Consider the following 26904-nt stretch of genomic DNA (forward strand, 5'->3'; position numbering starts at 1 on the left):
CTTTACCTTAAGGTCTTAGGTCCTTCACCTCTAACATAGGAATAGTAGTAGCTTAAGAATTTGAGAATTAGATAAAGCATGTAAAGTGTTGCATATCCTGTCTACCAAAAAGTAACCCCATTCCTTGCTCTATTTGTGCTTCAATTACCTCAAAAGTGGCTGAACCTGGTGGCAGTTGCAGTAGTAATAGTTACAGTAGTAACAGTAAAAGATTTCAATTAACAAATCTCTCTTTTACATTGTACTATGTACAAGAATACTGAATTCAGTACTGAACATTTAATAAAAATCAGGCCCAGGTGAAATACTGTGCTAGAATAAAGGGCCAGCCCAGCAAGGACGTTTTCCTTAGGGGCAAGATGTAGGAAAAGTAACAAGAGGAAGTGTGAGGCTAACTACATTGAGTGGAAAGGAGCAGAGAACTCACTTAGACCAGAGCTCGAAAGTGAGTTTAAACAAGCTTTGAATTGAGAGCTGTAAAGTATGGTATTACTGTTAAGACTCCTTTTGTACTGGTCTTGCTAACGTCCAAATAAAGCAGACTTCCCCAAAGCTAGAAAGCCTTGGAGTTGATGCTTTCTTGGGCAATCTGCATGCAACTTCAGATAGAATTCTGCTACCTCATGGAATCTTCTAAGATCCTGGCAGAAGCACAACGTCGGATAAGGTGCTTCATCCTTACCTAAAATCCAGTGTTAAACTTCGTGGGACAATGAGAGTGACTTTTAGGTGAATCAAGAGACTATGGGCCTAACTAAAGCAAAAGAGAGGGGCCAGGGTGAAAAGGAAGGTTGGAAGTTAGACCGCATCAAGTTTTTGGAAACCAGAATAAAACTATACTTAATTGAATCAGCATTTACTGGGCTGTATGTATTTACTTTCCAGAATGAAATGGGAGAAAGGAGAATTAGAGAAGGAAGGGAGGGGGAGAGAAGGGTGTTAAGGAAACAAGCTATATTATGGACATGTACTAACACCTCAATATGACTGTAAAATGCACGTACTGCCAATGCACTAATAAAATCAAATTTTTAAAAAATTGAGCTGACAAAAAAAAAAAAAAAGCAGCAGCCCAATGTCCTGAAAGATAGCTAAGTAAACAATTGACTAGGATGTAGGGAAGAATGCAGTCTCTCCCCTGGATATTACTATTTAACTTTTAGTTCTTATTGTCTGTCTTCTTATGCTGGCATCTAGTCTGTAAAAGCAGTGCTGTGTTTCTGTTCAAGGGAAGGAAGGAATTTGCACTGAGAATGTGCCTGGTTAAGTGTCAGGCACTTGGTACTGTACATATTTGTATAGGAGATCCAAACTGGGCCATAACTGAGTTCAGGGACTTATGGGAACATTAGAGGACTACATACCAAAGTATTAGAGAAAGTTTTTTCAAGAAGTGTTTCATAGCGCCATTTGCACTAGTAGAGACTTGGATAATAAGAATGACAGTTTTGCAGATCAGAAGATGGAGGAATTCATTTTTTAGCTAATAGGAAATGAGTCTGGATCTCAAACATAGTTTGTTTTTCCCAAAAATTGGAATTCCCATGCAGAGACATGGCAAGCCAATCCAAGGACATGAAGGAAGTAAAATGCCACAAAAATTTTAATGCACAGGGTCTATCTAGGAGATGAAGATTATTTCAGAGATTAGAAGGGAAGGAACATGTTTGTATGTTGTGGCACAGCTGTTGCTGTGGTGCAGTCAGAGGGAAGCTTCACAGAGAGGTTAGTGGGGTCTTGAGGAATGGAAGGGCTGTGGATAAGTAGGAAAGGAGAGGACACACAAGCTTATGGAGAGATTCAAAGCTCAAGATAGTCAAGGATCTTGTAAATGGGGTACACATATAAGACAAGGGCTTGACTGTGCAAAGTCTCAAAATGTCAAGCTGTGAAATTTGGAATGTTGAGATATATATATAGTGAGACAACAGATTCTTGAACTTGAATGATTTGACGAAGTCAAATGAGACCCAACTGACAGTTCTCAAATTTAAGATGTCCAAGATATTTTAAATTTCTACTTTTGCTCCCCAAATATACACTGGCCATAAGCTTTCTGATGATCTAAGGCCGGCTAAAAATAAAAATTTTGTGAACACCACATCAGAGTATTAAGCTAAGTGAATTATATTTACAATAACTGGCTAATACTTTTTTTCTTTAAATACTGCAAATAATACAAACACATTAATTATAGCTAGAAGCCTTGGAAAATGGTTTGTAAATTGTTAATTGATAAATTGATGAGTATTAGTAAGTCATGGTAGAAAAAATAAAATGTATAATCATTGGATAAAGTTCCAGAAAGACTTTATTTAAAAATGGAGTTGTAAATGCATACCAAAATAACATAAGTAATAAATGTAACAAAAATAAATAAGGAGAATAATGTATCCATACAAAATAAAAGTAACATAGTAAAAGACCAAATGTTTATAATTGAACAGAACTGTGTAAACAAACAATAATGTAAGTAGATTTTAATATTTTCCTAAAGTCCTTACCTTCTACTTCCATATAGATGTCATCAGTACCCAAAGATTAAATAAGAGGGAACAATAGTGATTATTTTGTTCAACGTTTTCTTCAAATAGTTGACACTGTTTTATTTATTCCTTCAAAGCATTTGTGTCTTCCATGTTCTTTAAAACTTTTTTGTCTTCCTTTATTAGATAGAATGGGAAATTTAGTTTTACAAAGAACAGTTCATTTACCTTTTGAAAAATTTAAGTAAAACAGGAGATCCATTATACAACAGACTTGTTTTTACAGCTCTTCAAAAAGATTCTGCATCTTTATTAATCAATCCAGCAGTACAAGACTTTAAAAATTCTGTAGTTTTCAAGTGTAGTTACTTTGTTTCTTAAAACAAATGTAGCACAGGTTATTGCTGAAACAGTAAAGACTATTTCATAAAAGTTGCAGTTTAACCTTTACAGACTGATAGGATTAGGGGGAAATCTAGGTCTACTAACAGTAACTGAATTGAAATTCACCCAAATTATAGTGTTCTGGAAACACAAAGATAATTACTTTCATTTTAAACTTATCCAGATATAAACTTACTGGAAAGAGAAAAACCAAGTTTATAGAAGATACTTTTCATATACTTCCTGTTTAGTAGCATAAGCCCAAAGTTTCTGTCATTTTTGTCTTGCAGGGTCCCTATAAGTGTGTAAGACAGACAGGATTTACTACTGGGTCCTACAGGGCAACACAGAGAAGTAATTCATTGCTTGGGAGTGAAACTATCAACTATTCTTAATGACTACTGGTTCTCCAAGTTTCCTAATGAAGAAAATTTTAATCTCATGATCATTTCAAGGGGAATTTTTTTCAATTGTCACATATAAACTTGGTAACACAGACCAATATACGTGTTCTTAGTTTAAAAAATATACTCCACTTAAACTGTATAGTTTAATCTTTCTAGTTATCATTAAATCTAAGATGAGAGACTAAATCTTATTTCCATTAAAAAAAAATTGTAAAAGGGTGCCAAATTGTTGTTGTTGTTGTTGTTTTTTTTAGTACCAGGGATCGAACTCGGGTCCTTGAGCTTGCACAGTAGGCGGTGAAACCACTGAGCTAAATTCCCAGCCCCAAATTGATCTTTCTGAAAGTGGAGTAAAACACTGTGGGGTTAAAACAAATACAGTATTATCTCCTATGTACAAAAAAAAGACAGTCCTTATACATGTGTAGAGATGTCCACCGACCACTCCCAGTAAATCTTAGTGCAAACATAATAATCTCCATAAACCCCAAGACAAGTTACATAGCAACAAAGTTATATAAATCACATCTATGTTGTAAAATTTTAGGACACTGAATGACTGTTGTGAAAGGTCTGCTTTACGGTAGAGAGCAATATGTCATGGTGTCCAAAGGTAATGAGTACTAATAAAAATCCTATTACTAGAAGCAAATAGAATGGTTAACAAATCTGTACACGTGAAGAGGAAGTCCATTTCAGGGAGCAGCTTGGCACAGGAGGCATGGGGGTTCAGAAATGTTGGATATTTAATTTGCTTGTAGGTCACAGCATGGCTTAAAAGAAAAAAAACAAAGATCTATGAAGGGAAAGGATGCAATGACATAACTCAGACTGAAAATCATAAAACCACAAAGGCAAAACTGCCACAATCTGCTTTTCCCTGTGTGTGCTATCACGTGTTTATCTAAGTGGTTTGAAGACAATGATAAGACACTACATTATAGGTAAAAAAAATAAATACATAAAATTAAGAAGACAGGTATAACAAGATTGCGATTGATCAAGCTGCCTTGTTTTATGTATCATCACTATACTGCTTCCAATATTCCTACTCATTCCACAGGTAATTCCTTTTCAACAATTATGAGAAAGTCATTCATGGACTGTAACATCTTCCTCTTCCCCATCAGGATTGAACCTATTGAAATGTATACTGAAATCAGCCTCAGATTCGGCATTCTCAAATTCAGCTGACACTGAGACAGCAGCAGGATGAAGAACCCTAGCTTCTGGCTGGCAAAGTGTTGGTGTCTGACCCGGGCTGCTGTGGTTATTCACAGGACTGGACTTCTGTTTTGGTGGAGATGGCAAGATAGCACTGGGAAATCCCATGTTATTCAGAGCTTCCAAAGTTCCGTCTGGGTCGATCATAGCATTGATAGCTGAAGGAAAAAAGTAGTAGAGGAAAAAAAGATATAATTCTAGATGCAGTTAAATTTGGATGATTTGTTTATGATTTGGATATTTGAACTCTCAGTGTATATGCAATCTTAAAATGTAGCTAATCCTTCCAATACTGTATTTAAAATCCAATTTTAGTAATTGTGTGGCTAATCTATATTGCAGATTATATACAGACTGAATGCTTAGTAAGTCCTAGATGGATCACTTATGAGCATTTCAAGGACTGTAATAAGACTGTTATGTAGAGATGTGGAATTCAAGAAAGAGCTTTCTGAAAACTGCTTTCTTTATTATAAGAGGATGTTGAAAATATTGGTTATGATTTTTAAAAAACACTACTAGCCCTACTTATCAATCAGAGAATTGGCGTTAAGTTGCTATGACAGGGTTCAGAGCCACCTCAAGGATGGAGGCCAGCATATCAGCATCCTTCAATGCTGCCCAACATGTCTGTCATTCTTACTGGCCAAGTGCTACAGTACCAGCTATGCATACCACTGTGGTGTAATGTTTCCTCTTGGCCTAGACACTAATATCCCAGGGCAAGCCCTAGAGGCCAAAGAGAGCTGGCTACCCCCATATGAAGGGCCAGGGAAAGACTGAAACCAGCTTATGATCCAAAAGATCTTTGAGTCCTCAGGGGGAAGTTCTAAGGCAGTGATTTTCAACTTGGTATTAGGCACAGTAAGGAGCTGGAAGAAGAAAGCACCAGAGATCAAAAGTATCCCTCCATCCTACCAGCTAACAATACTGTGCCAGCAAGCCACTTTTACTTGCGCATGTGTATCACAGCCCTTAGGTGTGGTGAGCCTAAGAATGTCTGAGAACCAACATATAAAGTCTGTATTATTCAACCAAGAGAAACTAAGTAGAATTAGCAGATGGCTCTGGAATCTGCTTGTCATACCACTAGGGGCTTCTGGGCCAAGATATACATAGGTACTAATGAATGATCCAGTTCTGACATGAACCAAAACAATGTTTCTGTCTAAGTTTAGGAGGCAAAGACTGTCTTTCATTTTTTTTCCCTTCCTTCCTCTTCTAATCTCTAATCAATATGTACTCACACCTGAGGGACATCTGAACAACTATTTGTATTAGAATACAAATTCATTTGAAGTATACTAGCAATATAATTTTTATCAAAACAATGCTAATTATCAATAAGCATTTTCAGCTGTATAGATACCTTTTGGCATATTTATATATTTTCATATTATTATTTATATATAATATACATTATAATTAGTTTACTACAATACTGTAGTAACATCTAGCCTATGGTCAGATTGAAGCACTAAAATATGCTTAAGATTTAATTTTATTAAATCTTTTATTTATATCAGGTTTCAGAATAACTTTTTAAGAGTAATTTTGATAGGTAGAGCTCTATATTTTATATACATTATTATACTATTATATTTAATCAAATACTGTCTGAATAGTAAGAATACTTAAAAGAAGAAGTTATCTCTTAAAATGCACTTCTCCTTAATTGTTGGCTCTTTATATCTAATTTAGTAGTAAATTTACCTTGTAACTGTTTTTCAACTCTTTTAAGCTCCTGTAAAATAGAAGAAATCTCCTGCAGGGAAAGCAGTAACAAAAATTAGCTTACTATAACTAAAACATTTTCAAGTGACAAGCAATGAATCTTACCATCATTTTATTTAGAACATATTATCTATAATGTTAAATGTTTTAAATAAAATATGATACGCAGTGAAAAATTATGGTATACAATAAATGACACAAATTCAGAATTTTTAATAAAACTGAGTAACTTTTTCTACAAGATAATGCCAGTAAAAGATGAAAGCTATAACGTAGTTTATACAGTAGAAGCAAGTATCTTGAAAAGATTGTGTTGATCAAATCTGCAAAAACTTTATGACAAAATGTCCAAGGATTTTTTTTTTTGGAACAATGTATAAACTGCAGCGTCAATGTCAGAATTATACTCTGAGCAATAAAAACACACAAACTTTTAAAAAAAGGATACAAGCACGGTTATGCAAATGAAAATAACTCAGGTCAATTTAATACTTAACTTTGGTTCTTATTTCAAAATCGTTAATTTATAATGTATAATTATTACAGGAACAAGATGCATTAATTACAAGAACAAGAGCCAGGCATGATGGTGCACACCTGCAATTCTAGCACTCTGGAGGCTGAGACAGGAGAACTGCCATGAGTTCGAGGCCAGCCTGGAGTACAGTGAGTTCAAGGCCAGACTGCACTATATAGTGAGACCTTGTCTTAAAAAAAAACCTCAAATGCTGGGGATTTAGCTCAGTGGTTTCACTGCCTGCTGCACAAGCGCAAGGACCCGAGTTTGATCTCCGGTACTAAAAAAAAAACCACAAAAAAACTCCCCCCAAAAACCAAAACCAAAACCAAAAACCTCAAAAACAAAAACCAAAAATACAAGAACAAGATGTATAACAGTCAGAAACACAAAAGGTTGTTTCTTCATATTCTCTGCAACTCTGAAATGATCAACATTTTAAACCTCCATGGATAGTTGAAGGAATAACATTTCCCAAATTTGTGCATTCATACTTCCTTTTGCAATATAAACCAAGAAATGTCTCAAAACAATGTTATCTTTCTCTTAAAATTCTGCTACTGAAATATTTGACAATTCAAGAAAAACTACCATACCATGCTTGAGGTTTTCACAATAGGGACCTCACTTTCAGTTCTTAACTTGCTTTCTATTTCATCCCAGTTCCGATCTTTGTCTTTAAATAATATTCTGTAAGTCAAAAAACAAGCATTTCAGTTTTCATATTTCAAAAGCCAATCAGTTATGCTAACGATAATATCAAAAACAAGATGCTTTTTCACAACCACTGTATGAACTGAGAAATCCCAAGCCAGCAGTACCAATTATTTCATGTATGTGAGAGATCTGGTTTTAAAAGGTATCTAGTTATTAAAACATTAATACCTAGTAATACTTAGTATGACCATTAATGACCAATATATTAACAACTATTAATAATTAATACATTAATAAATTAATGTTTATCTCATTGAAAATCAAAGGTAAAACAAATGTAGAGGATATAATCCTCAAAATGTAAATATTATTTGTAATTAACAATATAACTTACTTATTAAGAAAATTTTATTGTGATAGAATATATGCAGTATTAGCATTAAGTAAAATGAAATTAAGAAAAGGCTGAATTAGGAATAAACAACAGTGCCAATTAAAAGTCTATATAGGAACAGACAAGCTTATTGATGGAGCAAAGTGTGAACATTATTTTCAATACTGCAAATTGGAGTACTTACTGTGCTGTTCTTTAAAAACCTTCATTTGTGATAATGTATACATGTATAACCTCTTAGGAGTTAAGGTATTATATAACATGTATTTTTGATAAAAGCAACTAACAATAAAGATAACAATCCTATTTTAGAAATTAAATTCAAATATCTTAATCTAGGAAATAACTACAAAGTTTTCATTGTCTTTCAAATGTGGTATACTCTTCTTGCTAATACTTTATAGAATCTCTGAGACATATATAATTCAGCAGTTTTATGAAGATGTAAATACTAGCCACCTTTACGATTTCTTTCTACATTTCTTCAGGGAGTTGATCTTAAGGTAAACATCAACACTACACAACATTAATAAAGTTATTACTAGTGGAAGTTGATCAATATTGAAGTAGCAATTAATATTTCTATTGTTATTTCTTCAAAGGTCAATATGCCATCTTCATGCTATTTTCATCAATATCAAATCAAGTGTGGAATATCTGCAATTACATATAAATCTCTTTAAGAAAGCGACAATGAGTCTAGGTTATTAATGGCATAAGATTATTCTTCTCAGCAACAATTAGATTTTCTACACGTAAATTATGAGTCTCCCTTGTCAGTCGCCTTTTAAGAGCTGTTACCCTACTGAGCCTGAGAGTAAGAAGGAGCTGTGACGTTCCCTACTCAGCCCTTGCAGCAGGAGGCCTGACTATCTCACAGGCCAGCTGAGAAACGAAATGGACTCTGTACAACTGAGGATGTCTGTGCTTAGTCATGTAGTGCTGAAACTCAGGGGATTCTGCCAGCGGATTGTTAGTGAATAGAATGCTTGTGCTTCTAAAACTGTTAAGTCACAGATGTTTCACTTTTGGTGAAAATGTATTAGAATGGTTACCTAGGGTTCCAGATTCACTAAAAAAGGTCCCTGTGAAGGGATAAAAAGTTTATTTTAGAAGACAATTTGTAAATCTCACAACACAGACTGAAGTAGCCAAACCTATAATTTAGGCTTTAGGAAATGAACTGATAACAATATTTTATTTAACTGCTAAGGAAGCAAAAACCCATATCAAGAAATTATTTTAGACCAGGTTATAATGGTCACAATTCGGTTTTTGTTCAAAGGTCATTATAAATCTTCAAGAAAAAAAAATCAGTTTTCAAAGTGCTCTTTGGATTACATTATGGATTCAAAATAGAAGGCTAAACTTCAGCATGAAAACACATTATATTCCAAAGCTCACTTCATCCAATAATTTAAGTATTAAGCTAAAAATAATTTTAAATCAATATGTTAACTTTAAGGAAACAAGTCTTAGGCTTAGATTGTAAGTCCTCCACAATTTATTTATTTATTTATTTTGGTACCGGGGATCAAACTCGGGCCCTTGCACTTGTGAGGCAGGTGGCAGAACCACTGAGCGAAATCCCTGGCCGCTGCACAATTTATTTTTTAGCACTGTCCCTCAACACAAGCAAACTGAGGTTGCAAGGAGACAGTCTACTAGTGCAGGACTACATTACACACTGTAAGGAATGTAATGTAAGGAGACACTTCAACATGGAATACAGCGAGAATGCTACAAAACAGCCTTTGTATGAATACTTTTAAAATGAATCCACAAGAAGTATGCAAACAACTTAAATATGGATACTTTTAAACTGATCCCAGCAGCCATTGGAGTTCAGAAAGTGTAGCCCAAATCTTAAAGACCAGTCATTCCCCAAACTTCTCTGATGTTTCCCATGAAAAAGGCTTGGGCTGGCCCTTTTTTGGCTATCAAAAGTCTTAACTACCTTTAAATATTATCTTTTCCATAAAAACCTCCCTGATTATCTGAGGTGAAAGTGATTCTTCATTTGCCTCTTACTCTTTATGAGGCACTCCTATATCATGTGCTATCTTGCATAACAGTTCACTAATACGTGCCTCACTTGGCCACTTGATTATAAATTTCATGGTGTTGAGATGATGCTTTACACCTTATTTATATTTTCAAAAAAACCTGCCACAGTATTTTACACACAGAAAATTCAGTGCTCCAACTGCCGACAACTCAAATACATGGGTCATTCTATATTAAGTATGTTATTGAGATGTTTTAAAAAATCTAAATTGTCAAATTTCTGAGGCAATAATATCAGTCAATTAATCAATGTACTCTTTGGTCTCAACTTTAATAGTATCAAAGCCACAAAAATATTTTTCTTTGACAGAGACTAGGGATGGGTTCAATGCAGACTCTGAAAAAGATGCTACGTGGTGGGTAGACAACTAGGGAATAGTACAAGCAGGCCATGCCATATGACCATGTAATGAGACTTTCATGATACTTTTACAGATAAATTCATGTACCAAAGCACTAATGTATGCTTCGCATGTTTCTCATGATGAAGTCTAACCTCCTTAACAAATTCTGCCTAAGCTGATCCATACTAATTTCTCCAGTGTCATCTCTCATGGTTCTCTAGCTTTTTCACTTCACTGACTTTTCAACTAACACCTCCCCTTATCCTTCAGGACTTTTTTTCTAAGAATCTTTGAATTTCCTGTGCCTGACTTCTATAGTATCTCGTCATATATTTCTCTTTCTGTACTTATCACACAAAATTATAATTACATATCTATCTGTCTACCTTCTCCACTCAATTATGAAGACATCAAAAATTGTGCTGGACAGCAAAAAATCATTCAATGAATACATTTGGAAACTCTATTCCTATTTAAGACTCCTCCCACCCAGTACTGGAGATTGAACCCAGGGCCTTGCACATGCTAAGCCAGTGCTCTACTAATGAGATATACCACTGGGCCAATTCCAACCCAGTGTTTTTTTTATTTACTTTTGTATTATTTCAATTATTAATCCTTCCTAATGTCTGTTTTAGAATATAATTTTAGTGGAATCAAATTCAAAATAGTAACAATTACATATTACCTTCAACTACACTGAATGCATGAGACAAACCCAAGACATGACTCCTGCTATTAATAAGTGGGGTTGTGACTGGAGCCTAGAGATTTGTTAATTCATGTTTAAAAACTAATTAATTAAGCTTAATTATTTTCCTACAAATTTAAGTAGGGGTCTGTCCCAAGGAACAGTAGACTGCATTTGTCTCTGGTCACGTATTGTGTTACTAAATCATAGGCAGATGGGGTGTACTGGTGAAGGATGGCTATTTTACTTATGAAAGATAATGGGGTCAACAAACTTGGGATTGATACAATCATCAAGGGAAAACAGACCTTACCTAAAAGGATGTTAGGATGCTAATTATTTAATCATGGAGTGTGAGTAAAATAAAAACAATGGACTCATTTACAAGTTCTCCTAGATTTTATAAATTTACAAACCATGCAACTAATTTCTCTAAAATCAATTATAAACCTCAGGTTTAAAAAAATTTAATAAAGTTCTAATTTACTTAATGGAAATTAATATTGTTTCTTAAATCTTTTATCACTTCTATGTAGCTATTTTAATAAGAAGTCAAATGGGTTGGGCAGTAAAATAGATAATATTCAAGAGAAATAATGAAATTAAGACAAGTCATGTGTAGATAGCAGAAACGGGTAATTCAAACCCAGACTGACTTATTCAAATAAATGAACTAGAATGTAAATTCCATGAGAGCAAGGGTCTTTGTTCTGCTGTTGTCTAGACAGAAAGTACTTCAGAGTGTACTTCATAACCATTTGTTAATGAATGAACTTTGAATTTTTATTCTGTGGAAAAGCTTATTTAAAAGTCATAAGGATATATGAAATGACAAAGGTTATTTATCTTGAAAAAACAAAGGATGGTAACATATGGGCGGTCATTAAGATAACTTTTAAAACTATATATATATAAGGTGCTCTTTAAGAAAAGCCAAAGATTCAATTGCTTTTGAATTATTAAGGTAACATGCTTCACACTGCAACCAAATATGGAGGTGGTGTAGAAATATTTCACCAACACTCTTAAAAAAGTAAAGATATCATTAAATAGAAAGGTCAAGATGCAGAAAAGGAAGTACAAGATCCTGTTTGTACAAACTTTGAGAAATAAATCTGTAGGAGAAAAACTCCATATATATGTACATACCCTATTCACATTCATATATAATAGATGTATACATATACACACATATAGATAGTACATATACTTTTTTCAAAGATACAGTGGTATTATATGCTTGCAATTTGGTTGCACCCAAAATAGTGGAACTAATTCTGCGACCAGAATCATGGAAAGAATTATGTTAGTGAACTGAGGTACTACTGTATTTGTATTTTAACCATATTCATGTAATACTTTTGTTAAAAGCATTAAAAAGAAAAGCAGGACAAGACAGTGTAAATTACACTACTCTCTTTAACAAAGAATTTTATTTATTTTTTAGTGCTAGGTATTTATTTTTATATTTTTATTAGTACATATGTGCAGTACATAATGATTACATTCCCCATGGGGAGATGGCACATGTACATAATGCATCTTATTCTTTTTTTTATTCCCTTCCTCTCTCCCTCCTCCATTTCTTGGTCCTCCTTCATTTACAAAAGAACTATCTCCCTATTTTTTATTATCTTTTATATTGCTCTGTATTTATATTTTGGGTTTCTCAAATAAGACACAACATGCAATATTCAAGCCTGTGTGCCTGATTTATTCCATGTAACATTATGGTCTCAAGGTATATCCATTTGCCTAAAAATGACTCATCCTTCTTTATGGCAGAGTAGTACTCCATTGAATACCACATTTATCCATTCATCTGTTGATGGACATACAGGCAGCTACTAAGATTTAGCTATTATGAATTGTGCTGCTATACATATGGAGGAAAGATAGCCTCTTTAATAAATGGTGCTGGGAAAACTGGCTATCCACATGTAAGAGATTGAACCTAAACCCACATAACTTACCATGTATTAAACTAAAATCAAAATAGATCAAAAATCTAAATGTTAAAACCAAAACACTTAACCTGTTGGAAGATAAACTAGGTAAAACTCTTGAAGTCATAGGCGTAGGCCAGGACTTTTGGAACAGAACCCCAATGGCATAAGAAATAGTACAGAGACTCAACAAATGGGATCATATCAAATTAAAAAGCTACACAGCAAAGGAACAACAGAATGAAGAGACAGCCTATAGAATAGGGAAAAGATTTTGCCAGCTATTTCTCAGATTGAGGGCTAATATCTAGAATATATAAAATCTGTTACATTTTTCAGGAAAATAAAGATATGAGCTCAAGATACAAAAGAAAAATTAACCCATTTCTTAATATGTTAAGTGAAGTATCTCTCTATAGGCCATCCTCCTAAATGTCTGAATTTGATTAGAAGATGGGATATAATAGTTTAAAACATTTAAAAAAATTTTTTAAATACCTTTAAAATAATTTTGAAGTGATACTTTTGAAATAGCTTTTTTTTTGGTACTGGGGATCGAACTTGGGTCCTTGCGCTTGCGTAGCAGGCAGCGAAACCACTGAGCTAAATCCCCGGCCCCTGAAATAGTTTTGAAAAAAATTATCTGAATAGTTTTTTTTAAAACTAGAAAACTAAATTTATAATTCACTAAAAATGATGTTCAGTATGTTTTACAATGCCTATTGGTACTTATCATATACTACTGAACTGTATTATTTCAATATATAAGCAACACAAAATTATATTTGTTCAGAATATTACAATTCATAAATCATGTTCAAATATGGTTTTATTATATTTTAGAATTTTAATTATAGAGACTGATGGATGTCTGAAGTATTACTACATACAATCTCTTATGTCCAATTTTTTTGAATTATGAACTGAAAACTATAAAATAATACTTAAACATTTTTTATTTTTAATAGTACATGTTTGCAGTACATAATGAATACATTCACCATGGGGAGTTGGTACATGTACAGAACACATTTTGATTCTCCTTCTCACATTCCTCCATTTCTTGGTTCCTTTCCTATTTGCAGATCTATCTCCCTGTTTGCTATTATCTTTTATTTTGCTCTTTAAATTGTTTATACTTTGGGTTTCTCATATAAAAGAAACCATTTAATATTTAAGCTTCTATGTCTGGTTTATTTTACTTTGTGGACTCAAAAGTGCATCCATTTTCTTACAAATTTATCCTTCTTTCTGTTATAGTAGTATTCCACTGTATATTAATACTACATTTTTTTTTATCCATTCATTTGCTGATGGACAGACATACAGGCCATTTCCAAGATTTAGCTAGTATGAGTGTGCGGGTACAAACATAGGTATGCATGCATCACTGCAATACACTGTCTTTTGGAAAGATACTTACAACGGGAATAGCTAAGTCAAATGAAATTTGTCAAAGGCACTTTTTACAACTTTTGAGACGATTGTGTGACTTTTTTTATACCTGCTTCTATTCATATAATGTATTACATTTATTGATTTGTGCATATTGAACCATCCTTGTATCCCTAAGATGAAGCCTACTTCATCATGATGTATGATCTTTTTTAATGATTTGTTGTATTCTATCTGCCAATATCTTGAAGATTTTTGCATCTTTGTTCATTAAAGAGCCTGCCCTGTAGTTTTCCTTTCCAGTTGAGTCCTTGTCTGGTTTTGGAATCAAGGTAGTGCTAAAATTATAAAAATAATACTTGACAGGTATTTACTTTGGGAAGAATTTTCCCAAGGTTAACATACTGATTTCAAAAATGGAAATGTAATTTTGAGAAGCAGCAACACAAAAGAAGAAGGGGTGATGTAGAATTTTACAAGGAGCTATGTATCTCATGAATGAGAAATAACTTTTCTTCTCCTCACAACCACTCTATAGGCAGTATGAGTATACCTAATTCTGAATCAGATGACAAAACTTGGTCCAAGACAACAGGCAGATTGTTCAGGATCACACAGTCAGTGGCACAGGTGAAACACACCCTCTTCTATTCTACCTATTAGACTAGTTGTCTTCTCTCATTTCATTAGATCCCTTTTTCTTCCACCTTTCACTCCCTAAATGGTTATCTTTTTTAATCATTCTTTTCTAGAAAAGTCAAGCTAAAAAGAAAGCTATTTCTTTCAATTATTTATCTCAACTAATATTTGTGAAGCACATTCTTCATGGCAGGGAACTGAAGGTCTTAATATTTGATACAATATAGTCCTGATGCACAGGAGTCAGGTTAGGGAAAAGTTCGAATATTGAAAAAAATATTGTACTTTAACGTATTTAAATAATGAGTGTATTTTAAAATATGGAACTAGAGCTGTAAAATTCACATAGCATTTTAATCTTCAAGAGGCTGTTCCATAAATTTACCCAGTCTTTACAAGAGTTCACATACTGTCCTCTTTAAAATGAGAAAGATAAAACCAGAGCAAAGTTACAGGTCTTAAAAAGCAGTCTTAAATATTTGTTAATTTTAAATATTTACTATTATTTTGTGGAAAAGGAAAATATTCCTGGTTATTACTAGAATTAACTGATGAAAGCTGCTAACTGTGAATTAGAGAAGGGCTGCTTATGGGCACCACTTATATCTACACAGGAAGAAGCCGGGTAGTGGCGGTGGTTTTAAGGTTCAGCTCTGGCGACTTCACTGAGGCAGCAGGTGGCTGGAAGCAAGGTCAGGGTAAGTGAAATACCTGATTTTTCCAGCTGTTTTGTCTATGGACTGCCGTATCTTTCTAGAGAACTGAAAGACGGATGAGAGCAGCAGATTATCTCCCATGACCTGAAACATCCACAGAGCACACATTAAAATATCACCACTGTAATGTAATAATTACTAAGAACACTCACAGCTCACCATCACTTAGAGGCATTTAGTACTCAGGCTTATTTTAATTTAAAAAACAATGAAGATTCTAACAGTAACATGTAACTTAAACGAGAAAGAGAAAAATACTATCAACAAAGGAATTCTTCTGTTAAATAATTTGTCAAGTTTCCATATTATACTGTCATATCGTTTTTTTAAAAAATCAACGTATTTTATCTTATCTTTAGTTACTATCATGACCCTGGTTTCTCACACTTCCACTAAAATTATCATAAAAGGGAAAATACAAATCCTTAGGGTACTAAATTTTTTATTTATTCTTTCACCAAGTAATACGAATACAAAGGTCAAGAAGAGTACAATGCTTGCTCCTCAGAGTACAAGAGAAGAGATAAGTTTGTAAAAATATAGCACATTTTCATGATGGGTGTTGGTACTACCCTCGTGGAGAATTATTAGGAAAACCAGGGGTCTACAAATTCTGTAAAGCACCAGACAGTGAAGACTGAAGGTTTTGAGGGCCATGTTGTCTCTGCCACAACTCAACTCTCCTGTTACGGAATGAAAGCAGTCACAGGTAACATGGAAGCAAATAAGCATGGCTGTGTTATTTATAAAACAAGTGGCAGGCTAGATTTGGCCTGTAGACTGGTTTGTCAAGCCCTCAGCTAAATCAGGAAAGGCAAAACTAGTGTAGTAAATTAGAAAAAGGACCAAATTTCAGTCTAGATGTGGCTTTCAAAATCAGCTCCTTTACACTGTCAGAACTGTGTCCAGGCTCTGTAAGAAAACCGAGGAACTAAGACATGGCCTTGTATGTCAAGATGTTTTAAAGAACAGTGAAGTGGTGGGGAGAACACACAGGAAATACTATTAAACTTTTTACAAGAAAGCATATACAGAAATGCTAAATTTTGTGATGCAGTGCTGTAAGAATTCTAAAGAAAATGAGTTCAGTGAGGGTGACATAAATAAAGAAGTGGTCACAGAAAAACTGCAACTTGGGAATGATGGCATTTGAATTCAGTGGAGGACCAAAGGCTACTTAGGATGTGAAAAGGAACATAAAAGTAAGGAAAAGATAAGGAGGAATACTAATCGGGTTATGGACTTTGAGGAAACAAACCAAAAGTGGGGGGTGAGAAGGGGAAGACATACACAAGTTAGGAATCAATGAGAAAGTATAGGACAGTTTTAAGATTGTAACACAGGACAGGGTATCTCTCTTTTCTACCCCATGAAGTGCAGTTCAGTGTCACAATGCGTTAATTTCTAATATGAACCTTGAGGTAACTACCAACCTAGACATTTCTACCCTCTTCAAAAAAATAAAAACTTATTCCACATAGTTTTATTACATTTAAAGAAATTTGTCTTCTCAGACCTCAGGCCAGATGAGTATGAGTGAGATCAGGAAATGGGCCTTTTTCCTAATACCAGGAACAAATCAACTACCAGGCCAGGACAGAGAAAGTGTGTTGTAAAACTAGTCTATTGCAACTGTAGCTTTGGAGCTACTTATGTGTTTTTTCCATTAGGTAGCTCTTTTTCTTCTCGGTACTATTAAACACATATATATTCTTACATACTAATTTTCAGATCCTATTATTTAAACCCAAGGATCCAAAAATATCCACCTGTGATCAACTCTCTTGTTAACCTTTTCCTTCTATGCTCTCCCTCTACACTGACCTCTAAGCCTGCAGCTCCTCTTTATATTGCTCAATTAGTCCTTTCTCTAGTGCTATCTGAAATAACAATTCTCTGGTGAAAATATCTTTGAATTTCCCCCGAAACTCCTTTCATCTATTTTTCCATTGATAGAAACCTTTTCAATAAACCTTTCTTTCCTTGATTTCTCAATGACACATTCACTTTTATTTATTTGCTTAAGTATTTTTATTTATTTTGAGATGAAGTCTTGCTACATTGCCCATCTTGGTCTCAAACGCCTGGGTTCAGGCAATCCTCTCACCTCAGTTTCCCAAGTAGCTTAACACTTATGAAGCTGAACACTTTTTCTCCCTATTTTGTAAGCTTACAGTATTTTCTTTGGTGAGATTTTTCTTTTTTAAATCTTTTGTAGATTTTTCTACCGAATTATTTTTGCCTTTGTTATTGACTGCTATGGCAGGACCTTTGGAAGGTGACTGGATTATGGGGACATTATAGCTGACTCGCTGTTAGTATGTAGGGCCTGGGTGGAAGAGGCAGGTCACTGTAGGTATAACCCAAATGGATCTATCACCTGTCCCAATTCTTCCCTTGACTCTGCTTTCCATCCACCATGCTGTGAACAGCTTTTCCTCCACCATGCCATTCTGCCTTGGAGCCAGCTGACTACTCGGCCAAAATAAACCTCTGTCCCCTTAAGTCATGAGTATCAGGTATTTTGTCCCAGCAATGAGGGAAGTGACTAAGACAGTTCTTATATAGTCTATATACTAATCCTTGGCAGGCTGTATGTTCTGCAAAAGGTTGTAACGTATCTTTTCACATTTGCTGAATTATTCTGGTACATAAAAGTCCATGATTTTAATATACTCAAACTTATCTTTTAAAGTCAAATATTTTTGCATCTTTTTAAAAAGCACCTACTAGGTTCAATGTTGAAAGGTATTTACCTACACTTTTGCTAAAAGTATCAGCTTTGTTCATGTCATTGAAGAAATTCATTTGGAGTTTATTATTTTGTATGTGACACAACAGTGCAATAGTTTCATTGCCTCTGTAAGGATAGCAACTTTTTCCTCAGCCCTATTCATTGACCAGTTCCTCCTTTTCCCATTTATGGGGCGTATGTCTTCTGACATATGTTAAAGTTTACTGTTTACTTACTTCATCCCTGCTCCAGGTTCTCCGTCTTGTAATTGTTAAGTGATCAGGAGGTTCTGCTCCTGGAGGTCTTGGATCCCCAGATCGACCATTGTTTCCTTCTGGTGTTTTAGAATGAACTAATGGAGGGATCTTTCGGAAGTTGAGACTCTCATCAAAAACACGATCAACCAACTAATAGGACAAAAAGCAAACCCTTATAAGAACAAAATAATTTAGAAAAGTATAGATGCTGGCATTATAATTTTTTATGATTAGACAAAAGTTATTCCACTCTCAAGTAGTAACAGAAAGACGCATGATATCTTCAATAAACCAATTACTTTTTATAAGTACTTCAAAGGTATTTCCTTGATAAAACAGATGTTCATCTGCATGGATCTTATTTTTGGAATTCAAAGTATATAAGTTGAATTCAATTCTTCCATGAATAAGATTTTTCTAAATGAAAAACAGATGCTCAACAGAAAAAAGAAAAAAGAGCCATGCAGATGGACACTGAGTTCATTTTGCTCACATTGTCTTACCAGTACAAAATAATGTTTCTTTCAATATTCTGGGTTTATTTTCTCCCCAAATCCAGGTGCCAAATTTCTTTACAAGATACATTAATTGCAAATTCCAATTAAGTTTACAAAAGGAAAAAAAATTACATCTATACATAATAAATATTTTGGTTTTAGTCAAACTTTGAACAGTTCTAGAGAAATTACATTCTAGTAAAAATGATATACTGCCATCTACAGTGCAAATTATAGACATACAATACTAAGTAACTGGTGTTTACTGAAGAGGGAATAAACTACTATAATATTCTGAAGTAAAACAAAAAGGAAAAATGGAAGTCTAGTCAATGAAATGTTTGAATTATTTTATTGGGTCTGAGTAAATGTACAATCATGTTAGGTAAAATTTAGTTAGAAAGCTGAGAAAACAACGTTATCATTTTAAATGTACCAGAGTAATGTGTATGTCTTGCCACCAAGAAGATCCTTTTGTTTTTTAACAATAAGGATGGTTTTATATACAGGTAGAATTGATCAATATGGTAACAAAACTCTACACAGACTGACGAAGCATCATTTATTAAATTAGTCAACATATGAAGAGAAATAAACAGTAAGTGACCATTAAAAAACAGAAGAAATGTGACAAAAAGCAACTGAAGAAAAATATCAGTACAGTTTATCGGAATTAAATTTGTCAAAAAGGCTAACCATTTTTGGTTACTATTTAGAAAAATCATCAGTATTAGGGGGCTGGCAAAATTTTTCTTTAGCGACAGATAAAAATATTTTAGGCTTTGCAACCACATAGTCTCCATTTCAATTACTCAATTCTGCCACTACAGCAAAGAAACAGCCATAGACAAACAAATGAGTGTGGCACTGTTATGCTAAAACTTGAGGTATGGGCACTGAAAGTGAATTACACATAATTTTCATATTGCAAATTATTTCATTTGTCTACTTATATTTTCACTCATTTAAAATTACAAAAACTATGTCTAGTTTTTAGGTCATATAAAAACAGGCAGTAAGGCAACAGTTTGCCAACCCCCAAACTACACGTTCATCCTTTTAAATGCCAATCCTTTGCTTGCCATTCTGTCCCAGATCAAAATAGCCAAAAAGGGCCAGAGAGTACAGTCGATCTTCCGTCTGCATGTGCGGATGCAACCAATTTGAGGAATTTTATTTTTTTAAATCTGTACTGAACATATACAAACTTTTTTTCCTTGTCATCATTCCCAAAACAACTCAGTATTCTACTTACACAGCATTCACACTGTATTAGGTATTATAAGTGATCTGGAGACGATTTCAAGGATATAGGAGGATTGCATGAATTACATGTAAATAGTGTACCACTGACTGTAAGGGACATGAGCATCCTCAGATTCTCATATCTGCAGAGGGTGAGAAAGTACTAGCACCGATCCCCCATGGATACTGAGGGACAAAAGAAAACTGGACATTAATTTTACAGGTTAGATATCTTCTAGAACAATGTTATATAAACAGTGTCCTCTAGAGTTGTATTGCAGAAGGCCTTGGTTTTGGATGGGCAACAGTTCACATATGCTAACACATTCCACAGTATTCTGTATGTGTGGTGTATACACATATACCTTTCAATTTTCAAAATATTCTTGTATATGTCTGTATATATTCAAAACAACTATTTAAGATAGTGAAAACTCTTGACTTTTTCTTTCTTTGCTATTAAAGATACTGACTGGTTAGCAATAAAAATAACTTTTTAACAAGTATTTTCATATATAAACTTTATATAATCATTTATCAAATTCCGATTTGCTTTTCAAATTTATATTCACATTTCAAGTAAAGTCCTGGACCAGAAATTGGCAGGCAAAGTGATTATTCTAAATGATTTCACACCTTCATGTTAATAGTAGACCAAATGTTAGCCTTTACTAGTTTTGTTATAAAAACATAAAAGAAATTGTTAAAGCAAAGTTGGAAAATGCAGAGCTTCATGCAAACAGGGAGGGTGGACAAAAGTAAAATAAACTAAGCAAAAAGATAAAAGCAAAAGAAATAAAGAAAAGAAAGAACCTTATGCATTTCTCCATGAAGATCTCCTACCTCTTCTCTAGTGTCTATGGCAGAGCCAGGGGTGGTGGCGGCAGTGCTTACTGTGGTACTAGGGGCAGTGCCTGATGAAGTCACTGAATCTATCTCTCCTGCTACATCGTTGATCTCCCGAGCAATGAGAGCAAGATCTTGGCTGATCCTAGTAATAATTTTAGAAAAGAAGTTTAATTCCTTTAAATAACAACTCTAAAAAACAATTTATAACAGAATCAATTATATAAGTTGCACATCGTTAAAGATTTGTACCCCAAACTTAAGTTCTTTGGAAATGCTCTTAACTATTTTAATACTCAAAAGTCTCAGATTTAAATCCAAAAATTAGTATTAATGAAACTAATTCCAAATAATCTATATATCATCTTGAAAAATATACACCACCACGAAGTAGAAATATGGCTTTAAATTAAGAGGTTAATGAACTTGGAGGTCACAGAATTCAAAGAGTCTCTGAGCCTGGATAAGAGACAAACACAATATTTTCTCTAACATCCAACTGATACTTGGCATTTCTTTCAATTATAAATGCAGGCAACAAACCACAGTTGCTGTCAGTGTCTCAAATTTTTCATCATCATTCTTCAACACGACTAGTCATTAAAACCACAATACCATTTTTATCAAAATCTTAAAGAACCTTCAATGGAGTTTTTCATGTCCTGGAAATCTATTTGCATCTGTTTTATGGATCCCATTTGTTTCTTATGTTGGGATTCCATCATGTTCCTCAGCTCCTCTCTAGATTTATTAATCATGTCTTGCACTAGGGGCACAATTTCTCCTGTTATCTGAGAAATTATTTCTGATTTCATTTTTTCCAGATCCCCTTTTGTTGCCAGTTCAGTGGGTCCAGGTGGTTGAGTATCAGAGTGGTTCCATCTCATTTCCCTTTGGCGTTGCTGTAAGTGATCTGGAAGTCTGGTTTTGAGACTTATTTATGTGTTTTCTCATTTCGACTGGGGCGGGGGGCTGTTAGCGCCTGCACGGATTACCTCCTCTGAGCTGGGTGAGGTGGGACAGGGGCCGGGAGCAGCGGTAGGGATGGTGACCCAAAAGGCCTTTCCTGTGGGCTGGGAGCAGCCGGGGGATGATGGCTGGGAAACCCATCCCTCTGGACCAGGAGCAGTGGGATGGTGGCTCAGAAGCCCCTTCCTCTGGGCCAGTGTGATAAAAACAGCATGGTACTGGCAAAGAAACAGACCTGAGGACCAGTGGAACAGATTAGAAGATGCAGAAACAACTCCAGACACACTCAGCCATCTCATCTTCGATAAAGGAGCCAAACACCCTCACTGGAGGAAAGATAGCCTCTTTAATAAATGGTGCTGGAAAAATTGGGCTTCAACTTGCCAAAGATTAAAACTACACCTATATCTCTCACCATGCACTCAACTAAAATCAAAATGGATTAAAGATCTAAATATTAAAATAGAAACTCTGAACCAGTTGGACCAGAGGTTAGGTAGAACCCTTGAAGACATCGGTGTAGGAAAAGATTTTATGAACAAAACCTCAGTTGCCCGTGAACTAGCACAAACAATCAACAAATGGGATCTCTTCTTATTAAAAAGTTTCTGCACAGCAAGAGAAACCACCAGCAGTGTGAAGAGACAAAATACAATGTGGGAAAAAATCTTCACCTGCTCTTCCTCAGACAAAGGTCTACTATCTCGAATTTATAAAGAACTTAAAAAGATCAGACCTCCCAAATTTAAAGACCCAATCCGAAAATGGGCATCTGAAATGAACAGACATTTCTCACACAAAGAAGTAGAAATAGCAAATAAATACATGAAAAAATGCTCAACATCACTGGGTCATTCAAGAGATGCAAATGAAAACAACATTGAGATTCCACTTCACTCCAGAAAGAATGGCTGCTATCTTGAAATCAACCAATAACAAATGCTGGCGGGGCTGTGGGGAAAAAGGAACCCCGCTCCACTGCTGGTGGGAGTGTAGACTGGTGCAACCACTGTGGAAATCAGTATGGAGATACCTCAAACAACTAGGACGGGAAGTCCCATTTGACCTCACTATTCCACTGCTGGGGATCTTCCCCAAAGAATTCAAAGAATCATACCACAGTGATATATGTGCACCCATGTTCATAGCAGCAGTTTGTAATAGCTAAAACTTGGAAACAGCCCAAATGCCTATCAACTGGAGACTGGATAAAGAAAATGTGGTTTTTTTATAAAATGGAGTACTACTCAGCCATAAAAAATGAGAAATTAGAGACATTTATAGCTAAGTGGATGCACATTGAGGGAATACTCTTAAGTGAAATAAATAGGACACACATGTAAATACCGAATAGTTTCTCTGGTGTGAGAAACTGAAAGTGTAGATAAGGACTAAATGTATAATAGGTAATGTGAAATAGGAAGAAAAGGGGCAAAGAGGAAGGAAGTGGGAGGGCAAAGGGAATGGGATTAATATGAGAAAATGGAAAAATAGGAACAAAATCTTTGTAAATAGGGAGGACTGGAGGGGTTGAAGGAAGGGCTGGGCAAGGGTGAAAAATAAGAACCAAGAGAGACTATGTAAAGGTGCAAATTTCCAATGATGAATGTCATTATATTGTATACCTAAAATGTACCAATGATTAGAATGAATAATCGATAATGTAAAATAGGAAGAAAAGGTCCAAAGGGGTAGGGGTAGTGGGAGGGGCAGGGGAAAGGAAAGAAGGGAAAGGAAAAAATGGAACTAAAGTCTTTGTAAATAGGGAAGGGTGGAGGGTGTGAAGGGAGGGCTAGGAATGGGGAAAAAATAAGAACCAAGATGCATTACGTAAAGGTACAATTCCCAATGAGAAATGTAATTGTGTTGTATACCTACAATGTACCAATAGAAGAATTTAATACAAAACAAAAATCTTAAAGAACCATATGCTACTCTATTACTTTAAAATATTTTAATAATGGTATTTCAGTGTAATTGGAATTCTTGGTAATTTTAAGTGATTGTTTACACATTTAGAAACACAGATACAGCTCCATAAGCTTCACCAGATGGCCAAAAGGTGTATGGTATCAAGGAGTTAAAAACTCTAACACAGCATTTTCTACTATACATTATGTAATCTGAGAACCACAAAGTTCTTGTGAGGAAGGACTTCTCTAATTTATTGAGGACACATTCTCAGAAGAGGTGAGTGGCTTGCTCATAGCTAAGGCAGGACCAGATTCCAGTTTTAGCTATATTTCCATATAGTTGTTTACATTTTCAGCCACACAGACTGATGAACTAATAACTGCTACTACTAGTGATAATCAAAGGGGAAAACAGACATTTTTCTTTTAGCATTTTTTGAAACAAGAACTTACAAAATCTACTACTACTGCTCCTGTTTGATTCAATAAAAACTGCTATTTAATGAGATACATAATTCCCCCACATTAAGCATCCACTGAACATAAAACTCAATGTGGCTACTTTCATAGGAAAGGGTTTGGAATGACAGCATAGTCTTGAAAGCATGTGTGAAAGCTTCTGTAACAGTAAAATCCAAAGTAAGGACAAAGTAACTTTTTAAAGCTTATACAAAACATTAGTTTGAAAGACTTTCAAGAAATGCAGAGTAGTAATTGTGTAAAAATTTAACTAGATTTAGCTGGGAATTTAGCTCAGTGGTTCCACCGCCTGCCTCGCAAGCACAAGGACCCGAGTTAGATCCCCAGTGCCAAAAAAAAAAAAAAAAAAATTAATTAGATTTAAAAGTTCTGTTGAAGTTTATGGACCAACACCAGCAATTTATGATGACTTTATTAGAAATGACAGTTAATTTTTCTTTTATTTACCAAGCAAAAAAGGTAGGATAAATTTATTATTCCATTTACTATTCCATTAATATTTGTACTATGCTAGGTCCCAAGGGCTACAGTGGTTAAAAAAAAAAAGTGGTCAGGGTCCCTATATTCATAAAGCTTAGAACAGAGAGCTCTATTATAATATAGTAAGTACCTTATAAAGAAGGTTTGCATTTGTATTAGTCGTCTTATTTTACAGACAAGCAAAATGCTTAGGAGAAGCCATGTGACCATTTTTAGGCTAAGGACACAAAGAATAAGAGGCCTAAGTAGATTTTCTCATTGTGTCACATTACATTTCACATTATCTGCCTATAGTGTTTTGCCTGTAGTTTTTTTTCAAATGTGTTAACTGTTGATCCGTTTATTTTGAGAATGGATTTGAAGTGTTCCCCAAGATAATATAGGATGAGGATCCCTAATGTGAAAGGCTCCAAAAATCCAAAACTTCTGAGCACCAACGTGACACCACAAATTGAAAATTCCATTCCTGACCTCATGTAGTAGACTGCAGCCAATGCAAGCACACTGCAAACACTGTATGAAAGTACCTTCAGCCTAAGTGCATAGGTGTATATGAAACATAAATAAATTCTGTATTTAGACTTGGGTCTCATCTCCAAGCTGCATCATTGTATATTTGCAAATATTTCAAAATATTAAAATTTCCAAAATGCAAAGCATTTTCAGGCCCAACTTAGGATAAGGCATACTCAACATGTAGAGTCAATTTTTTTCATGAAATAAATGAACTAGGATGAGAAACAGAATAACCAAGCTTAGTAAGATTTAACTAAAGATAAACATCAATACGTCTAAAACTATTTTTTAAGGTTTTTTTCTTTTACTCTGCAGAGATTTATACAAAGCAGTTTCTTATATTTGTGGAAAGCAGTATAAACTCATTAGAAAAAATATCATCAACAACCATTTCCATTTACACGTTATGCAGTAACACTGTTTTCTCACAGTTGTGGGGACTGAACCCAGGGCCTCGTCCTTGCTAGGCAAGTGCTCTATGACTGAGAAACATTCCTAGTCCTTTTGATTTTGAGACAGGGTCTTGCTAAGTTGCCCAGGCTAACCTTTAAATTTTGATCCGTTTCAGCCCCCTTCTGAGTAGCTAGGATTACAGACATACACCACCATGCTTGTTTTCAACAGTTCTTAACATATATGCAATATGTATTGTTGACGTAATAAGATACTCCAAAAGTATTCTTTTCATCTAGCATGTATATACCAGCTTTACATGCTAGCATGTACATGCCAGCTTTCTTGACACATGACAATTCTTATCTTAAAGTTGCCTCAATGATATATAGTTAAATTAATTTAAATTATATTTCTTACAAAAATCTCATCTACTAAAGCTATTAAAAAGAATTCTAGGGGGCCGGGGATTTAGCTCAGTGGTGCCATGCTTGCCTTTCAAGTGCAAGGTCCAAGTTTGATGCCTGGTGCTGCAAAAAAAAAAAATAATAATCTAAAAGGTTATTAAAATTATCAGGAAAAAAAATTACAGACATCTTCCAAATAGAAACCGATTTATTATTCAATCTGGAGTGTGTAGCTACTCATATGGTTGCTGAATCTAAGCTTTCACATTAATTTTTATAATGTTTCTAGATTACACTTACTGGAATATCTTTTTTTTTTTTTTAATTTTTGTTTTTTGGTACCGGAGATCAAACTCAGGACCTTGCACTTGGCAAGGCAGGCGCTGGAACCACTAAGCTAAATCCCTGGCCCACGGAATATCTTATCACTATGTGTTTCTTTACAACTGTTGTATCTGTCCACTGTCTTTAAACTCTTAGGCTTATAACCTCTGCTTCTATTCTCAATCTCCATCCCTTTCAAATCTAAAGAAATTCTAAACTAACGCAATCATTTAGGGTTTATA

At 34.6% G+C, this 26904-nt stretch overlaps 1 protein-coding gene across 7 annotated transcripts in view; it reads right to left on the minus strand.

The window, feature by feature from the left end:
* Positions 1–2293: 2293 nt before the first annotated feature.
* Cep170 (centrosomal protein 170) overlaps positions 2294–26904 on the minus strand; it is a 116673-nt gene continuing 92062 nt past the window's right edge. For 3 of the 7 annotated variants that reach the window (XM_087194048.1, XM_087194046.1, XM_087194043.1), the window contains 6 exons: positions 21148–21325; positions 18572–18742; positions 15597–15685; positions 7349–7442; positions 6215–6266; positions 2294–4659 (listed from right to left, as the gene is read on the minus strand). In XM_087194048.1, coding sequence (XP_087050174.1) covers positions 4370–4659; positions 6215–6266; positions 7349–7442; positions 15597–15685; positions 18572–18742; positions 21148–21325 — 874 coding nt within the window. In that variant the 3' untranslated portion in view covers positions 2294–4369. The remainder of the gene's footprint in view (positions 4660–6214; positions 6267–7348; positions 7443–15596; positions 15686–18571; positions 18743–21147; positions 21326–26904) is intronic. The other 4 variants (XM_004853519.4, XM_087194044.1, XM_087194047.1 and 1 more) reach the window with 3 other exon arrangements.

This window comes from Heterocephalus glaber, unplaced genomic scaffold (genome assembly GCF_053883595.1).
Source record: "Heterocephalus glaber isolate CG9 unplaced genomic scaffold, H.glaber_assembly_v1.0 deba00001600, whole genome shotgun sequence".
Taxonomy (NCBI): domain Eukaryota; kingdom Metazoa; phylum Chordata; class Mammalia; order Rodentia; family Bathyergidae; genus Heterocephalus; species Heterocephalus glaber.